At 45.0% G+C, this 14,340-nt stretch overlaps 1 protein-coding gene and 1 pseudogene across 1 annotated transcript; both read left to right on the top strand.

The window, feature by feature from the left end:
* Positions 1-401: 401 nt before the first annotated feature.
* Positions 402-13,635, top strand: NSMCE4A (NSE4 homolog A, SMC5-SMC6 complex component). The gene is made up of 11 exons (XM_016149093.2): positions 402-740; positions 1,435-1,512; positions 3,826-3,956; positions 6,165-6,316; positions 8,344-8,443; positions 9,151-9,241; positions 10,339-10,433; positions 11,558-11,606; positions 12,284-12,378; positions 12,471-12,557; positions 13,466-13,635. Exons 1-10 carry the CDS (start codon positions 449-451, stop codon positions 12,543-12,545), a joined length of 1,158 nt encoding a protein of 385 aa, XP_016004579.2. The 5' UTR covers positions 402-448; the 3' UTR covers positions 12,546-12,557; positions 13,466-13,635.
* LOC118604908 lies at positions 9,433-9,548 on the top strand (annotated as a pseudogene).
* Positions 13,636-14,340: the final 705 nt, after the last annotated feature.

Raw genomic sequence — 14,340 nt, 5'->3', positions numbered from 1 at the left:
ACTCTTTCAGTCTGAGAGCCAACCATAGCCGTAAACTGTCACGGAGCAGACATATTTGGAAGAGACGGTTAACAGAGCGTGCAGCATGCGCTGCGCGCCCAGCACGTTGCCAGCCCGTGGCTGTGGGCTCGGGCGCCAGAGAGACCCTGGGAAGGTTAAGGCCTCGTGGGGCGGGCGCGGGCCACCAGACACCCAAGGTTCTGGCCCGCGGAGGTGGGATCTCAGTGCTCAGAGTCAGGGCGGCGGCGGGCGCGGGCCGGGGCCGGCGGCGCCGTGGGGGGGCGCTCTAACCCCTGCGCCCCGCCGCCGGCCTCCCGCCACAGGCGTCGCTGTGCGCTCGCGCCGCCCGGGAGCCGCGTCCGCCGGGAGCAGGCGCTCGCGCCGAGCAGGGGTTTCAGTTTCTGGCGCGAACTTCCGCCGTGCCGAAGTTGCACGGAGAATTGGCGCGATGTCCGGAGACAGCAGCGGCCGCCGGCCCGAGGGCCGGGGCCGGGGCCGCGACCCGCACCGGGATCGCACCCGCTCCCGCTCGCGTTCGCGGTCGCCGCTGTCGTCCGGGTCCCGCCGCGGCGCCGCGCCCGAGCGCAGGGAGGCCCCGGAGCGCCCGAGCTTGGAGGAGGAAGAGCCGTCGGACTCCGGGGACGAGATGGTGGACCCGGCGAGCTTGGAAGAGGAGCCCGACCACGGCCTGTGCCGCCAGATCCGCCATCAGTACCGGGCGCTCATCAACTCCGTGCAGCGTAAGGCGGGGCGCGGGCCGCGCGGGGGCAGGTGCGGGACGCAGGCCCTGCGCAGCCGGCGGCTCGGCGGCGCCGGGGGCTCGGCCGCGCCGGGGGCGGCGCGCCACGGGCCCCCGCATCCGTCACGCCGATCGAGCTGCACGACCTTGGCGGGGGCACGCAGGTCCCCGCTGGGCAGGACGGCGCAGCCGGAGGCCGGTCGCCGGCCGTCACTCGCCTGAGCCCAGACGGCCAAGCAGGGGGGGAGAGACGGGGCGCAGACCCCAGGCTCCTTTTCTGGCACTGGGGCGGTTGCCCGGTGTGATCGCCTGCCCAGCAGCGGTAGCGTCACCTGAAAACTGTCACAAAGCAAATCCAATCCGAAACTGGGGGTTGCCCGCCAGTCCGTTGTGGGGCCCCGCAGGGGCTCGCGTGCCCCTTGCGAAGTTGGAGGACCACTGTAAGGAGCGCTCCTCACGGGCCGCAGAGTCGAGCCTTTTGGGCGAAGGTTTGATGGAGATGGTCGCCTTTTGAAATTCATGTTATTTAAAGGGGACCGTCACCTTTTTCTTAACGTACCTTTTGGTTAAAACGATAGAGATGTTCGAAGTAATTCCCCAGGGGCTGGGCGTGGCTTTTCTGCTGGTGACCCCTTTTTAACCACTTGCTAGTGAATATGAGCACATTTCCTCAAGCTTGTGTTTTTTTAAAATAGAAAACCGGGAGGACATACTGAATGCCAGCGACAAATTAACAGAGGTCCTTGAAGAGGCCAACACTCTGTTTAACGAAGGTAATTTGTTATTTTAAAAATGGAAGCTTTTTGTTACACGTTTTAGGGTCATTTTAATTAGTTTTATATAGAGAGAGCGCGCCAACATTTTTGACATTGAACAAGTCCCACGTTTATAGATAGCAGTGCCTCACCAGTTTGGGAACCCTTGTCACTGTCGTAGTAATACCACTTCTATGATAGTGCTATTTCCATTCCTCAAGCATAGCCCGAGGGCGTCGCAGGAAGTCCTGGCCACAGGCCAGCGGCCTTTTTACAAGTGGCTCAGGTGGTTCTGTTGCCTGAGAACTTTCCCTGCGTTACCTTCGATCTTTCTGCCGTATTTACCGTATTTACCGCTGTGTCCGTCCCCAGGGTACACACATTCATTTATTGAATGGGTGAATTAAAGGACCGAGCTGGCGTCTGACATCCTGTTTCTTTTCCTGTCCTCCTCCTGAGGGCCTCTCCTCAGCATCTTGCTGTCAGTCCACTGTAACCTGGTGGGGGTGGCTGTGTCTACACGTGGACCTGTTGGTCTCTAGGGTGTGTGTGTGAGAGAGAAGGACAGAGAGACAGAGAGACAGACCAACCATGAGGCTTTAAAAAATAGTCATTGCTTGACTTAAAAGCAGCAGCAATGTAGCGGTAGCAGCAGTGTGCTCAATGACAGAGGACAGGCTGCTGTGCTCCCTGAAGTGACGCTGGGTCCCAGCATCCTAGGACGAGTTCCCAGCCCCCTTTCCCTCCAGGCCCTTCTCTTCTGTGGCAGGGAGGATTCGGACACAGGCAGTCTAAAGAAGAGTCAACAGAACTTGTGCCGTGTGACCCCACAGATGGGCCCGTTCTTTGGAGACCAGAATATTTGTTCCTAGTCGGTCCCTAGTTTGGTTAATGATTTAAATGTTGTGTCCTTTCCCCCCTTTTTTTTTTTTTTTGTCTTCATGCTCAGATGTTTGTCTTGCTCTGGTCACACCTCCTTACCGTGCCCCGCCCTGATCTGCCAATTTGCTTAATCTCATGAAAACCTTCCGGAACCAGCCTCTCTCCTGGTGGAGTCCCTCCTCCACCCTCTGTCGCTTTTTCTTCTTTCCCAAGGCGGGACCCACAGTCAGTCTCCCCAAGGTTGCTCTTGACTCATTTGCTCCCTTGATACTTACTGTGCATCTTACTAGTTTCTGATCCTCACATCATCGCCTCGCCTGTGGCTTCGCCTGTGGATTTGTCTTCTGGGTCCCCTCTTTAAGGCAAGGTGATCCACTCACCTAGGCCTTCGGAGTTGGTCAGCAAACACAGAATTCCTTAGCATCCACGGGTTTGATGGGCTCAGTTTGAACTCCTGGAGGCCTGAAAGCCACCCCCCGCAGAGATTAGCACTTTGCTCACATGCTGGGAGGCTCATGGGTGAGGGAGACCCAGAAAGCCCGGAACCTGCATCTGCCTTTGCTTTGTTCTCTCACTGTCACTTTTGCAGTGACTCTCCTGAAATAAAACTGAGGGGGGAAAATGACTTATAAAACCAAGAGCTGGGGTCCACAAGTTCACCAGCCCGAGGGGTGTTCAGAAAATCGGTGGGCCAAGTGAAATGGCCTAGGGATAAACTTTGCTGCCTTTAGCCCTTCCAGGCTTCCTTTTCATTCGGCCTTTGCAGGTGTCCCAGACACTGCCTGTTTCCTAAGGGGTCCGATGACCACACACCCCAGCAAGCACTGCTGGTTCCGCCAGTGGGCCCTTCCCTGTCTTCTGGCCTCTTTTTATTTAAATCTTAAATCCCATGTCCTGTGTCAAACCTTTTGGGACTCCCCCGTCCTCCGAGGTCACTGCCCTGCTCCCTCCAGACTGTTCGTGTGGTGCTTAGGGACCTCCTGCTGCCTGCCCAGCACCTACCCATCCTTTCAGCTGAAGCTCCTTGACAGCTTACCTGTTTGTTGCTGGTCAGCAAATGGCGCCAAGCCCAGCGCCTTGCACATAGTGAGCGCTCAGTTTGACTTGAATCAGCACAGGTGGTAATAATGGCTAGGATGGGTTACTGGAGTCAAAGAGAAAAGCCTGCGACAGAGATTATAGAGGTTAAACCAGAGTTTTTAAGAGATCGTGGATTGATTCCCAGGAGTAGGAGAATTGGAGGCAGAGCTAGCTTTTAGGAAGACCGGTCAGCTTTGATTCCAGATCTTGGTGAATTGGGCAGGGGAGCCAGCTTTGAGAGAGACGTAGGTATGTTTTGAGATTTTTTTCGTCTAGTGGGAAATGCTGAGTAGCTAGTTGGAAATGTAGGAGAAATACTTGTGGACAATGTATATTTTGTAATTTGTGGATTTTTCTTTTTTCGAATAGTGTCTCGAGCAAGAGAAGCAGTCCTGGATGCCCACTTTCTTGTGTTGGCTTCAGATTTGGGCAAAGAAAAAGCAAAGCAACTGCGTTCTGATCTGAACTCGTTTGATATGTTAAGATATGTTGAAACTCTAGTAAGTTCAAAGCTACAGAATCTTAATAAAAAATGTTTCTTCTGTCACATGTTGTATATTTATCTACTTTGCTTATATCCATATGCAAATGGTTTTCACTTTGTTTTTACTTTTTTAAAATTTTTTCTCTCAGATTTCTTCAGAGATCTTACCAAATTAAACGGATGCTGGTAGAGAGCTATGTGGTGGGAATCTAGGCCAGGGGCTTAGAGCAATGTGCAGATCTCTAGCATTCTCAGACTGGGGCCTTGTTTATTTGTAAACGGCCGCTTTTTTCCCTTAGTTACCTATCAGTTCATAAGTGTTCTGCTCATTCTCAGGGACCTGGGACCTTTGCCCCGGGGAAGGCAGAAACCCACACTGCAGGTGGCAGCTCGAGTCCTTCTGATGGAGGGGCACATTTTGGTTTGCCTTTGAGAATGTTTCAGAACCATATAAATATGATTGAGGTTTTGCTTTTTGGGGGGTTTGATTGTTGTTTTATTCACTTTTCTTTGCCTCTTAATAAGTTTAAGTTTGAATGGTTGTTACCTGAAATTTTGAAACTTTTCCTTGATTGATTTACCCAAAAAAGCACAGGGAAACTGTCCTTGTATCTTACTCTGTTGTCTTTTTTTCTTAATTCTACCCTGAGCCAACCTCTGTCCTAGCATTTCTGCTAGGACACTGAATTTCTTACTGGATGCTTGTTATATGGTTATTAAAATGATTTAGTACTATGAGATTTGACCAGATAAATTATTTTGTAAAGGTCTGAGGTTTCTGTTGTTTTTAAAACCTTATTTTCTTTTTAAATTTAAAATTTAACTTATTTAAATTTCAAACTTTTTTAAACTTTTTTTTTTTATTTTGAAGTATAATGCATTTTTAAAAATGCACAGTAATGTGCGGCCCAATAAAGTGGCCCTATGTTGGGTTATCTTTCTTAAAATTCCTTTTATTTATCAGGGTAAGCTCTTTAATATATCAAAATAAATTCCAGAAGTCTGAAATCATTCTTTATAAAATCTTAAATTAATAGCTGTTTAGTGTCTGTGTGGGAAAGAACTTTACAAGTATAATATAAACATATATATATTATATATATATATATATATATATATAAATATATAAATATAGAGGCAGTAAAGACAAGATCGGTAGATTTGACTGGACAAAAATTGAGATGTCCTCCGGCAAGCAGGTGGTGGTGGATGGGGCAGAGGAGCGTGGAGGGGAGCTGACCGTAGCTCTCTCTTCGGCCTCTCGCAGCCTCTTTTCTAAAAAAAATGGATCGCCTTTGATAGGGTTAAGCTCTCGTGAGGGCTTTTTGATTATCGTTTCTACACGATATTACTGTTTTAATTTGAGAACTTCCAGGCATTTTATCATTTTATAATAAAAGTACTTTCGTAAAAGCAAATTGAATATAATACATTTTCTGTGAGGTGGTTTGAGATAAGAGAATTCGCAGGCTTCTGCCAGCTCTTCCCACGAAGGCGGTTTTCAGATGAGTGGTCCTCCTGCTGGCCGTAGCCAGGGCCCTGGATGTGCTGACACACGCTAAATGCAGGTCCATGGGAGCTTGTAGAAATGAAAATCCGCATGCCAGCTAAACTCCTGTTCTGTTTTGGAGCTTTTGATTTGGGATGTGATTTCATATTTTTATGCTAGTACAGCTTTACCGATGTTTTACAAATGAACTACCTGTGATCCCGAAATTCGCAGCAGGCTTAGTTCTTTAGGCATACCCAAACCCCGCAGCCTGCCGTGGGCTAGAGCACGGTTCCTCAGTCTTGGCACTGTGCACATTTGGGGCTGGGTGGGTCTTTGTTGCGGGTGCTGTACTGTGTACTGTAGGATGTGGAGCAGCATCCTGGCCTCCACCCACTAGGTGGCTAGTTGCACCTTCCCAAAAATGTCTCCAGATAATGCCAAAAGACCCCTGGGGAGCGGTATCACCGTTTGACAACCATTGGCCTACATTGTCTCACTTTCTCACTGAAGGTTCTAAGTACATTGAGGATTGTCCTCTGCCAAAAGGAAGTACCTTTTAAAATAGTAATTTACATATAAAATTATCTTTATAATAAGAAATTTAGCCAGTGTTTGGACACAGAAACTGACTTTGCCTCTGGCCTCTTAAAGTTTAGCAGGACAGATTATGGGGTGTGGGGAATGACCGATTGTGGCTTAACTGGCGTCTTTTGTTTCCCTTCATTTTTGCAGCTGACACATATGGGTGTAAATCCGCTCGAAGCTGAAGAACTCGTCCGTGATGAAGATGGTTCTGATTTTGAATTCATAGTCTATGACTCCTGGAAAATATCAGGCAAAACAGCAGAAAACACCTTTAATAAAACCCATACATTCCACTTTCTGTAAGATTATTTTAAAAATCCGACAGACCAGCCATTTGTAAACCTTGTTTTTTATTGTAGGGACAAAAGTTATTTGACATTGTATAGGTGGCGATCATGATCCCAATGTTTGGAGACTCTGAACTTTATGTGGATGGGACCTGGTCCCGCTTAATCTCATCAGGGCAGGCTCTGGGCCGGAGCCTCCTGGCCGGAGCGCTCAGCTGGCCCTTTCGCTTTATCGTATGCGGTACTTAGTTCTGTGGCACAGTGTCTAGCTGTGTTTTTTCATCTTTAGAGTCCTTATGGAAGGATGATCGTGCCTATGCAGGGTATCTTAGGATTCTAACAATATATGTAAAGTGCCATTTATTATACGATTGTTGGATAATCCCTAACCTGTATTTGAAGACTGCTTGAGTCTCTGTCACATAAACCGCCCAGTTCATTTTTTGGAAACAACTCCAATTTTGAAAATTTTTCTTTATACGCAAATGAAATTTTTTTTGGTCTTAATTTCCTAGCTCAGTTCTGTGAAGAAACTTAAGCACAGTCTTCCTGGTTCTTTTGTGAGATAGTGTTCAAATACATTGCTTTTGTTCCCCAGGAGATACTTTTTCTAGGGCAGGGGTTTCCAACTCCTGGGCCGTGGACCAGTACTGGTCTGTGGCCTGTTGGGAACCAGGCCGCACGGTAGGAGGTTGGTGGCGGGAGAGCGAGCGAAGCTTCACCTGTACCTGCAGCTGCTCTCCAGCGCCAGCATCACTGCCTCAGCTCCGCCTCAGATCATTGGGTATTAGATTTTCGCAGGAGCACTGGACCCTGGTAGCAGAGAGGTTGGGGACCGCTGCTCTGGGGTCACCACCCAAGTTGTGTCTTCCTTAGGTGGTATAGCTCTTGGGCGTTTGTCTCTTCTGATTCGCCCTTCTGAGCTTCCTGAGACTGGGTGTGTCTCAGGGCTATGTACGTGCAGGTGTACTAGGCACCTTTTTTTAACAAGCCTTGGGGTAACTCAGGTGCCCAGAACCACTGTTTGTATTTTAGCTTAAAGATCAAACTTCGTTAGAGGTAAATTCCCAATCTGTTGAGTTCTAGCTTCTGTCATAAATCTAGACCCTAAGGCTAGCCTTTAGTGACGTGGCCTACACTTTATCTCATCGTCCAGCCCGGCTTCCAGCTGCAGTGAGTTCCTTACACCGTTGTGCCCCTGGACTTAATGTCCCTTTGGCCCGCAATGTCCTCTCCCCCATCTTTCCATCTGGTACGGTTTATTTATCCCACTTGGAAGCCTCCATAACTTCTCCAGACAGAAGTATCAGTGTAGGATCATGTTCCCCAAATGGATTACTTGCGTGTCTGGGTAGACAGCTCTGCCCAAATGCCCTCACAGCACGCACGTAGCACTCTGACAGAGCACGACAGGGTCTCCCATGTTATGTTGGAATCTCTCTGCGTGAATATACGTCTGTCTTGTCTATGCAGTATACTTTGCTCTCTTCAAGCAGAGACCACATGGGTCTAAGTTCTTAGTGCCTTGGTCTCTACATGATACAGCTATTACTGAAGCTTAAGTCTGCAGGAGGGCTTTTTTTGGGTGGTGGAGGAAGTTCAATAGGGAAAGGAGTCCCATGGCCTCTGCCAGTCCTGTTCTAAGACAGGTGTGTTCTGGGGTTGCAGGCTGTGAGCCTCCACTTGGCACACCTCATCCAAAGGGTTTTAACTTCCCCTCCCCCCAAGTGTTAGTCCTTCCTTTGATTTCTGAAGTTGGCTTTGCAGAAATATAAACAGTAGGGTAGGTGGAAGACTAAAAGCATATTTACTGGCTTACTGTTCAGAGCAAAATATGCTAGTATTTGAGTAAAGCTCCTAAGACTTTTAGAAACAAAGGTAGCAGAAAGGATGTCACAAACCTGGCAAGAGGCTTGGTCTGATGTCGGCTAGAATTTCACCGATGTCCAAATTTGACTGTACCATGGGAACAGCTTTCACTTAGTGAAATTAGTTTGTTTAGAAAACAAAACAAGACATAAAAGTGTATTTTTCATTAGGTTGGGTTCAATACAAGGAGAATGCCCTGTGCCAAAGCCACGAATTGATCGTCCCAGAAAAGTTCGCATGATAGAAGAGCAGCGGGAGATGCCTGCTGAGGTTTGTTTCTATAAATGTTGCTTTTTAAAACACCTAAAGTTAAAACAGCCACTTATACAACATATGTGCAATTTGGCCATCTTTTCTAAGCTTTAGGGCCTCGAGTCAGGTTTGGTCACTTAACTAATCATTTCATTTAAGCCTTTAGACTTTTTATTGGATTGGGCATTTGTCTTGATTTTAACTCATTTATGTAGTTTGCATCCGTTCTAAACCAGGAATTCTCGGCCTCAGCACCACCAGCATTTGGGGCTGGATGACTCTTTGTTGTGAGAGGCTGTCTTGTGTATTACAGGATGTTTAGCAACATCCTTGGCCTCTTTCCCCTGGATGCCAATAGCATCTTTCCTCTCCAAATATTTCCTTGTTGTGACAACCAAATACTGGCATATGACCCCAGGGTGGAGGTGGGGGTGGGTAAAATCACTCCTAGTTGAGAGCTCCTGTTCGTTCTAAAGTGCCCTTTTTTATATTTTGCTGTTTTATGTCCAACATGAAAATGATTGATTTGGTAATGTTACTCTGGGAAAAATAAAATGTTACTGAAAGTAGAATTTTTTAAAACTATATTTTAAGGTGGGGATTAAAAACTGCTAGCAATCCCCAATAGCAAGACATTTAGAGGAGCTCGGATGTGCAAGAGAGCAGAGAAGGTTAATAGGCGGGCAAATAGGTCAGTCGGCTTGATGATGATTTTATATTTTTAGTTAAAGAGAATGGAAGAATCTCATCAAGAAGCAACAGAAAAAGAAGTAGAAAGAATCTTGGGATTACTGCAAACCTATTTTCGAGAAGACCGTAAGTATGATGCCAAGTTCAAAATAGAGCGATTTATAATGGCACTGGTTAGACATGTGCCACTTTCAATGAGAAGGTATTTTTATTTAAAAGGTATTTTTCAGGACATGGTTCCACAGTGTAGCGGTTAGCACGTCTGCTTTATATGCAGAAGGTCCTGGGTTCGCGCCCCTGTAGAGCCGCAGTCCGTGTTCTACGGCCATACCACCCTGAACAAGCCCAGGGTCCGATCTTGGAAGCTAAGCAGGGTTGGGCGTGGTTAGTACTTGGATGGGAGACCACCTAGGAAGACCAGGTGCTGTAGGTGTAAATAATAATAAAAAAATAAAAAGGTATTTTCAGGAAAATATATTGAATCCTTTTGCTTCTTTTGGCATATGTATTTCATGAGACTGCTCCCCTTTAGAAGTTCCATGTGAGAACATTGGTGAAATAACTTAATTTTTTAAAAATGGTTTTTTTCTGTTAAAAAAATAAAACATGATATAAAACTGAGAAAAGTAAGACGTCAAGTACCTATCCCACCTTTCCTCACCCCCCAGAGGTAGCCAACTGTAGAACATGATGTTTATATTTTCAGATTATCTTAGATTTATGTGAATCATTTAAATATGATTACAAGTAGTTCGGATTTTTTTTCCAAAGCTAATCATAATAAACACATTCTTCTGCAATATGACTTTTCCATGCATTTTTCCATATCAGTACATATAGATTCCCCCTTATTCTTTTCAGTGATTCCCCACTGTGTGCCTGTATCATAAATACATTTAACAAATTTTCTATAAGTGGATGAGTAAGTTCTTTATAACATTTGACTCTTATGTAAACCACAGAAGTGAAAAATCTCGGCATGCAACTTTGTGCGTGATGCTAATATTTCTGTAGGACAGCTTGTTAGAGGAGGGCTGCCAGGTTCTGGGCATTCATATTTTTAATAGCTATGCCAAATTATCCTCCAGAAGGGTTGTATCGATTTATACTCCCACAGCGAGCGCCTGTGTCTTTTCTCTGGCTAACGCTAGGGAGTGTTGGTCTTATTGACAGGTAAAACTCATTTTCTTGCCTTAAAGAATTTTTTCCTCTTGTCTCCATAGCTGATACTCCTATATCCTTCTTTGACTTTGTGGTTGATCCACACTCTTTCCCCCGGACGGTGGAAAACATCTTTCATGTCTCCTTCATTATCAGGGTAAGATTTATTTCTCTAATTGCTTTATATTCTTTTTAAAGGATAAATAATAAAAGCTATAGACGGAATCTGGCGAAGATTTTTGTATTAACCAGTATGCATGTTAGACCCACTGTAGCAAAGTATTAAACTGACCTGCAGGCAGAGGAAACTAGCTAATACAAGAAACAAGTTCACAATTTGTGCTTCCTGTTTTTACACTTTATAAATTATTTAGTGAAAGAATTGGCAAAATTTGAACATGAAACTATAGCTCAGATAACAGTATGGCATAAATGTTAAATTTCCTAATTCGATACTTATTGTATAAGAGGATACCTTTGCTTTCAAGAAATACACACTGATGTATTCAGGACAAGGGTCAAGTTGTCTAAAAATTAATAATATAGAGAGATAGTGATAAAGTAAATGTGGCAAAACTTGAACAATTGGTGATGTTGGATAAAGGATATATAGGAGTTTTTACAGTAATCTTATTACTCTTTAAGTTTGAAGTTATTTCAAAATACAAAATCAATCTACAGCCATGCCACCCTGAACAAGCCTGATCCTGTCTGATCTCGGAAGCTAAGCAGGGTCGGGCCTGGTTATTAGTACATGGATGGGAGAGCATCTAGGAATACCAAGTGCTGTAAGCGATTACAAAAAAATGTACTATGGAAATTTACTTTAGATCGTCTTAAGTCTTATATCAGGTTGCTTTCCTGCACCTATAAGATGAGTTTGTTCTTAACTTCAGACAAAAATATTGTAGTGATCAAAGTTATTTTCCTAGAAATGGTAACAGGCATATTTTATCAATGGTAAATGACAGACTTATGCATGATAAAATGTGGAATATTCAGAAACATGTATAAATCAGTTAAAGAGGCAAGACAGTTATGGTTTTATTTAAGAGGCCCTCAGGATGGAGGCTGTGTCTGGGCACAAAAGCTGACCAGACGCCTGAGAGAGAGCCTGTCCACAGAAAGACGCCAAAGTCTTGTCATTGTAATCTCTTCACTATTGTTATGACATGTTTTCATCGTCTGAGACAGAATTTCCTAATTAAGTTTTTTCATCCAACAGTTATGGGCTTGGGATCTAAGTTTTAGTCTTCTTCTAATGTCATTTTTGTGTTTCAGGATGGTTTTGCAAGGATAAAACTTGACCAAGATCGACTGCCAATTATAGGTAATGATACTATGTTCAGAAAAATCAGTTTTAGAGAAAATCTGTTTGGTACTAGAGTTTATCAAATGTATTTTACTAAATGTAAAGGAGTTTTCCTTTAGGTAACAAACTTATAATGCTCTATCTTGCTCAACTGAAAATATGGCCATAGTTTAAAACTGATGGATTCATCTATATATTATTGATTCGATATATATTGTAAAGTTTAATAAGAAATGATATAATTTCTCTCAAATTTTAATTTAGAATGTTTGTAATTACAGTTTTTTGTGCTTCTATTTTTTTCTCCTGATGAGAGTGTTTAATTCTTAGTTGAATAATTTCACATTCTTCACCGCTCTTTTCCTTGCAAGTTCTCCTGTAGAGAATGAAGTACTTTTATTGCACTTATATGTTACTCGATTTCTTATGAACTCACTAGGGCTTAGCTCTGGTTGGTACATAGATATGTAGAGGTTTTCAAATGATTGGAATGTGTTACTCTACTTTTTTTTTTTAATGGAAGCAAATGTGATTCTTTGCTACTGTAATAATACAACTCACCAATGCATGAAATCCTAATATGTGTTTAATATGATAAGTGTCTTCCCGATACTGGTTTCATTCTTATTTGTCAGTTTTTGTTCAGATAACCTCTTCTGTTTGGATAACCTTTGAAAACTTTGTCTTTCAAACAGAGCCTGTCAATATTAATGAAGAAAGTGAGGTCATCGACCAGAACAGCCAAGTCAGAAATCAAGGAATCATAGCTTTGAGTTACCGCGACTGGGAGGTAAAGCTCTGCACGCTGCGGCTGGGTGTCCTGGGTCGCTGTGGCCTCACCGCTGTACAGCCGGTGCCCAAATGTGCTTTGTTCTCTGCCAGGAGATTGTGAAGACCTTTGAGATCTCAGAGCCTGTGATTACGTCGAGTCAGAGCCAGCAGAGGCTAAGTGTTTGACAGCAGCTGCAGGTAACGTTTCCTACGCGAGGGCTGCACGTTTTTATTAACTTGGCTTTCCAAACCATTCCTACTTTTGTCACGTCCCATAGACTTCGGGTTCTGCCTCCCCCTAGTGCCTGTTCTTGGAACTGTGCGTGCTGGTGAGAGAGCGGGACCTGATGGCTGCCACTCCCTCCTTTGGACTCATTACTTTGCTGTTCTTAGGAGGCAGTTGAAGGAGGCGGAGCGGGAGTTTGTTCTCGGTTTGGCTCCCCGCCCCTGATAAATCGGATGATTGGAGTATCAAATCCTCCTATCAGTTTTGTTCACTGTCCCGGTAGATTCCCTTACTTTATGTGTACACAGCAGAAAAGGAGGATTACGTGGGAATGAAGCCAGTAAGTGGGCACCTCCGGAATTTGAGTTGGTTATGAAGTAAGTCTTCATTTTCACGAAGGAGAACAGAGCTAGAAGGAAGTCTGGGTCTGACCTGGCACCTTGCTGCAGGCCGCTGTGGGCGGGAATCGCGGGGCCTGGATTCGGCCGGCTCTGCCCCGTACTTTAAGATGTTGGGCCAGTCTCTTAATCTCACCCAGCTTCATTTTCCTCCTCTATAAATCTGCCTATAAAATGGGGATTTTGAATTAGATAATTGCTAAAGTTTTTTTTTTTTCCGAGCCCAATTCTCTGATTTCGAAAGTTAAAATTGGCTTTTTAGTACTTACTGCAACCTCTTCCTAATGTGCCTCATTTAATTGAGCTTCTTTTGTTCCAGGACAACTGAGGGAGAGGGGAGGGTGGACACAAGACACATACTGTGGGTTAATGTGGGCCCCACCCACCGAGGAGAGGCTAGTTGTTAGATTTCATTTATGTATAGTGAACTAACTTTCGATTTATAAACTATTAACTAGCTATTTTTCCCTTTTTTTTTTTAGGACTCAAGTGGATAGTGAAATCCAAAAAGGAGAGCAGCGTGTATTGTATATATTGTACGATTAAACATTTTTAAAGACATTGCTTTTAGTAAAACGTAGCTTTTGATAGTTAATGAATTTGTCATGGTTGTCTTTGATTAAAGGAAATTCACTGCCATATTCACAAATAATTGTAGTTACTCTTTATTTTCTGCTATTGGGAGGTTTCTTTCTCCAGTCCTGTCTCATTGAAAGTTTTAGTCAGGCTGTTAATGGCCCGTAGATCGTTATGGTTCTTCATCTGTAAAGTTAGCTACTCAGCAAATAAGAGGTTGTACCGTATGAAATTGTTTTTATAGGTAAAACATGGTCAGATATCAGCAATGTCATGTGATTCAGCCTGTGATTTACACACAAGAAACTATTCAGTTCAGGCCAGGCTGGACCACTCCCCCAGCAAACCAACCCTCAGTTCAGGCCGGGCTGGACCACTCCCCCAGCAAACCAACCCTGACCTCACCCACCAGCTGCCCTGGTTGTTCACAAGGGCTGCTGGCCGCCGGCGAGGACCCCGCCCCAGTGAGCGATGCTGCTCCTGTGCTTCCGACCTTCGGGGGCATTCAGGTCCGTCCTTGATGTTTTCCGAGTCCCTAGTTGGTTTCTTTTCCCCGTTCTCCAACTTTCCACATCTCTCCTTTCTCATTCCTGCCCTTTGGCGTCAGAGGTGGAGGTGTCTCTTCTGTGGAAGGCTCTGGATCCTAGCTCCTCCTGCATCTGTGGGTCTCTGCTCTACCTGTCACCCCCCCCCCCCATATCTAGTGCTTTCCCTTCAATCAGGCTCATCTCTCTTAAAATTAGGTCGTCACCCATCTCAAGTTCCTGTCCTGTCTCTTTTT

The sequence above is a fragment of the Rousettus aegyptiacus genome, unplaced genomic scaffold (assembly GCF_014176215.1).
Source record: "Rousettus aegyptiacus isolate mRouAeg1 unplaced genomic scaffold, mRouAeg1.p scaffold_m13_p_6, whole genome shotgun sequence".
Taxonomy (NCBI): Eukaryota; Metazoa; Chordata; class Mammalia; order Chiroptera; family Pteropodidae; genus Rousettus; species Rousettus aegyptiacus.
The sequence above is the reverse complement of the archived record's forward strand: the minus strand, read 5'-3'. Positions and strand labels throughout refer to the sequence as shown.

Excerpts from the sequence above, each read along its gene's own strand:
- NSMCE4A (XM_016149093.2), top strand. The coding sequence starts at position 449 with ATGTCCGGAGACAGCAGCGGCCGCCGGCCCGAGGGCCGGGGCCGGGGC. Across the intron at positions 6,317-8,343 it reads ACCCATACATTCCACTTTCT|GTTGGGTTCAATACAAGGAG; the intron begins GTAAGATTATTT and ends ATTTTTCATTAG. Across the intron at positions 10,434-11,557 it reads ATGTCTCCTTCATTATCAGG|GATGGTTTTGCAAGGATAAA; the intron begins GTAAGATTTATT and ends TTTGTGTTTCAG.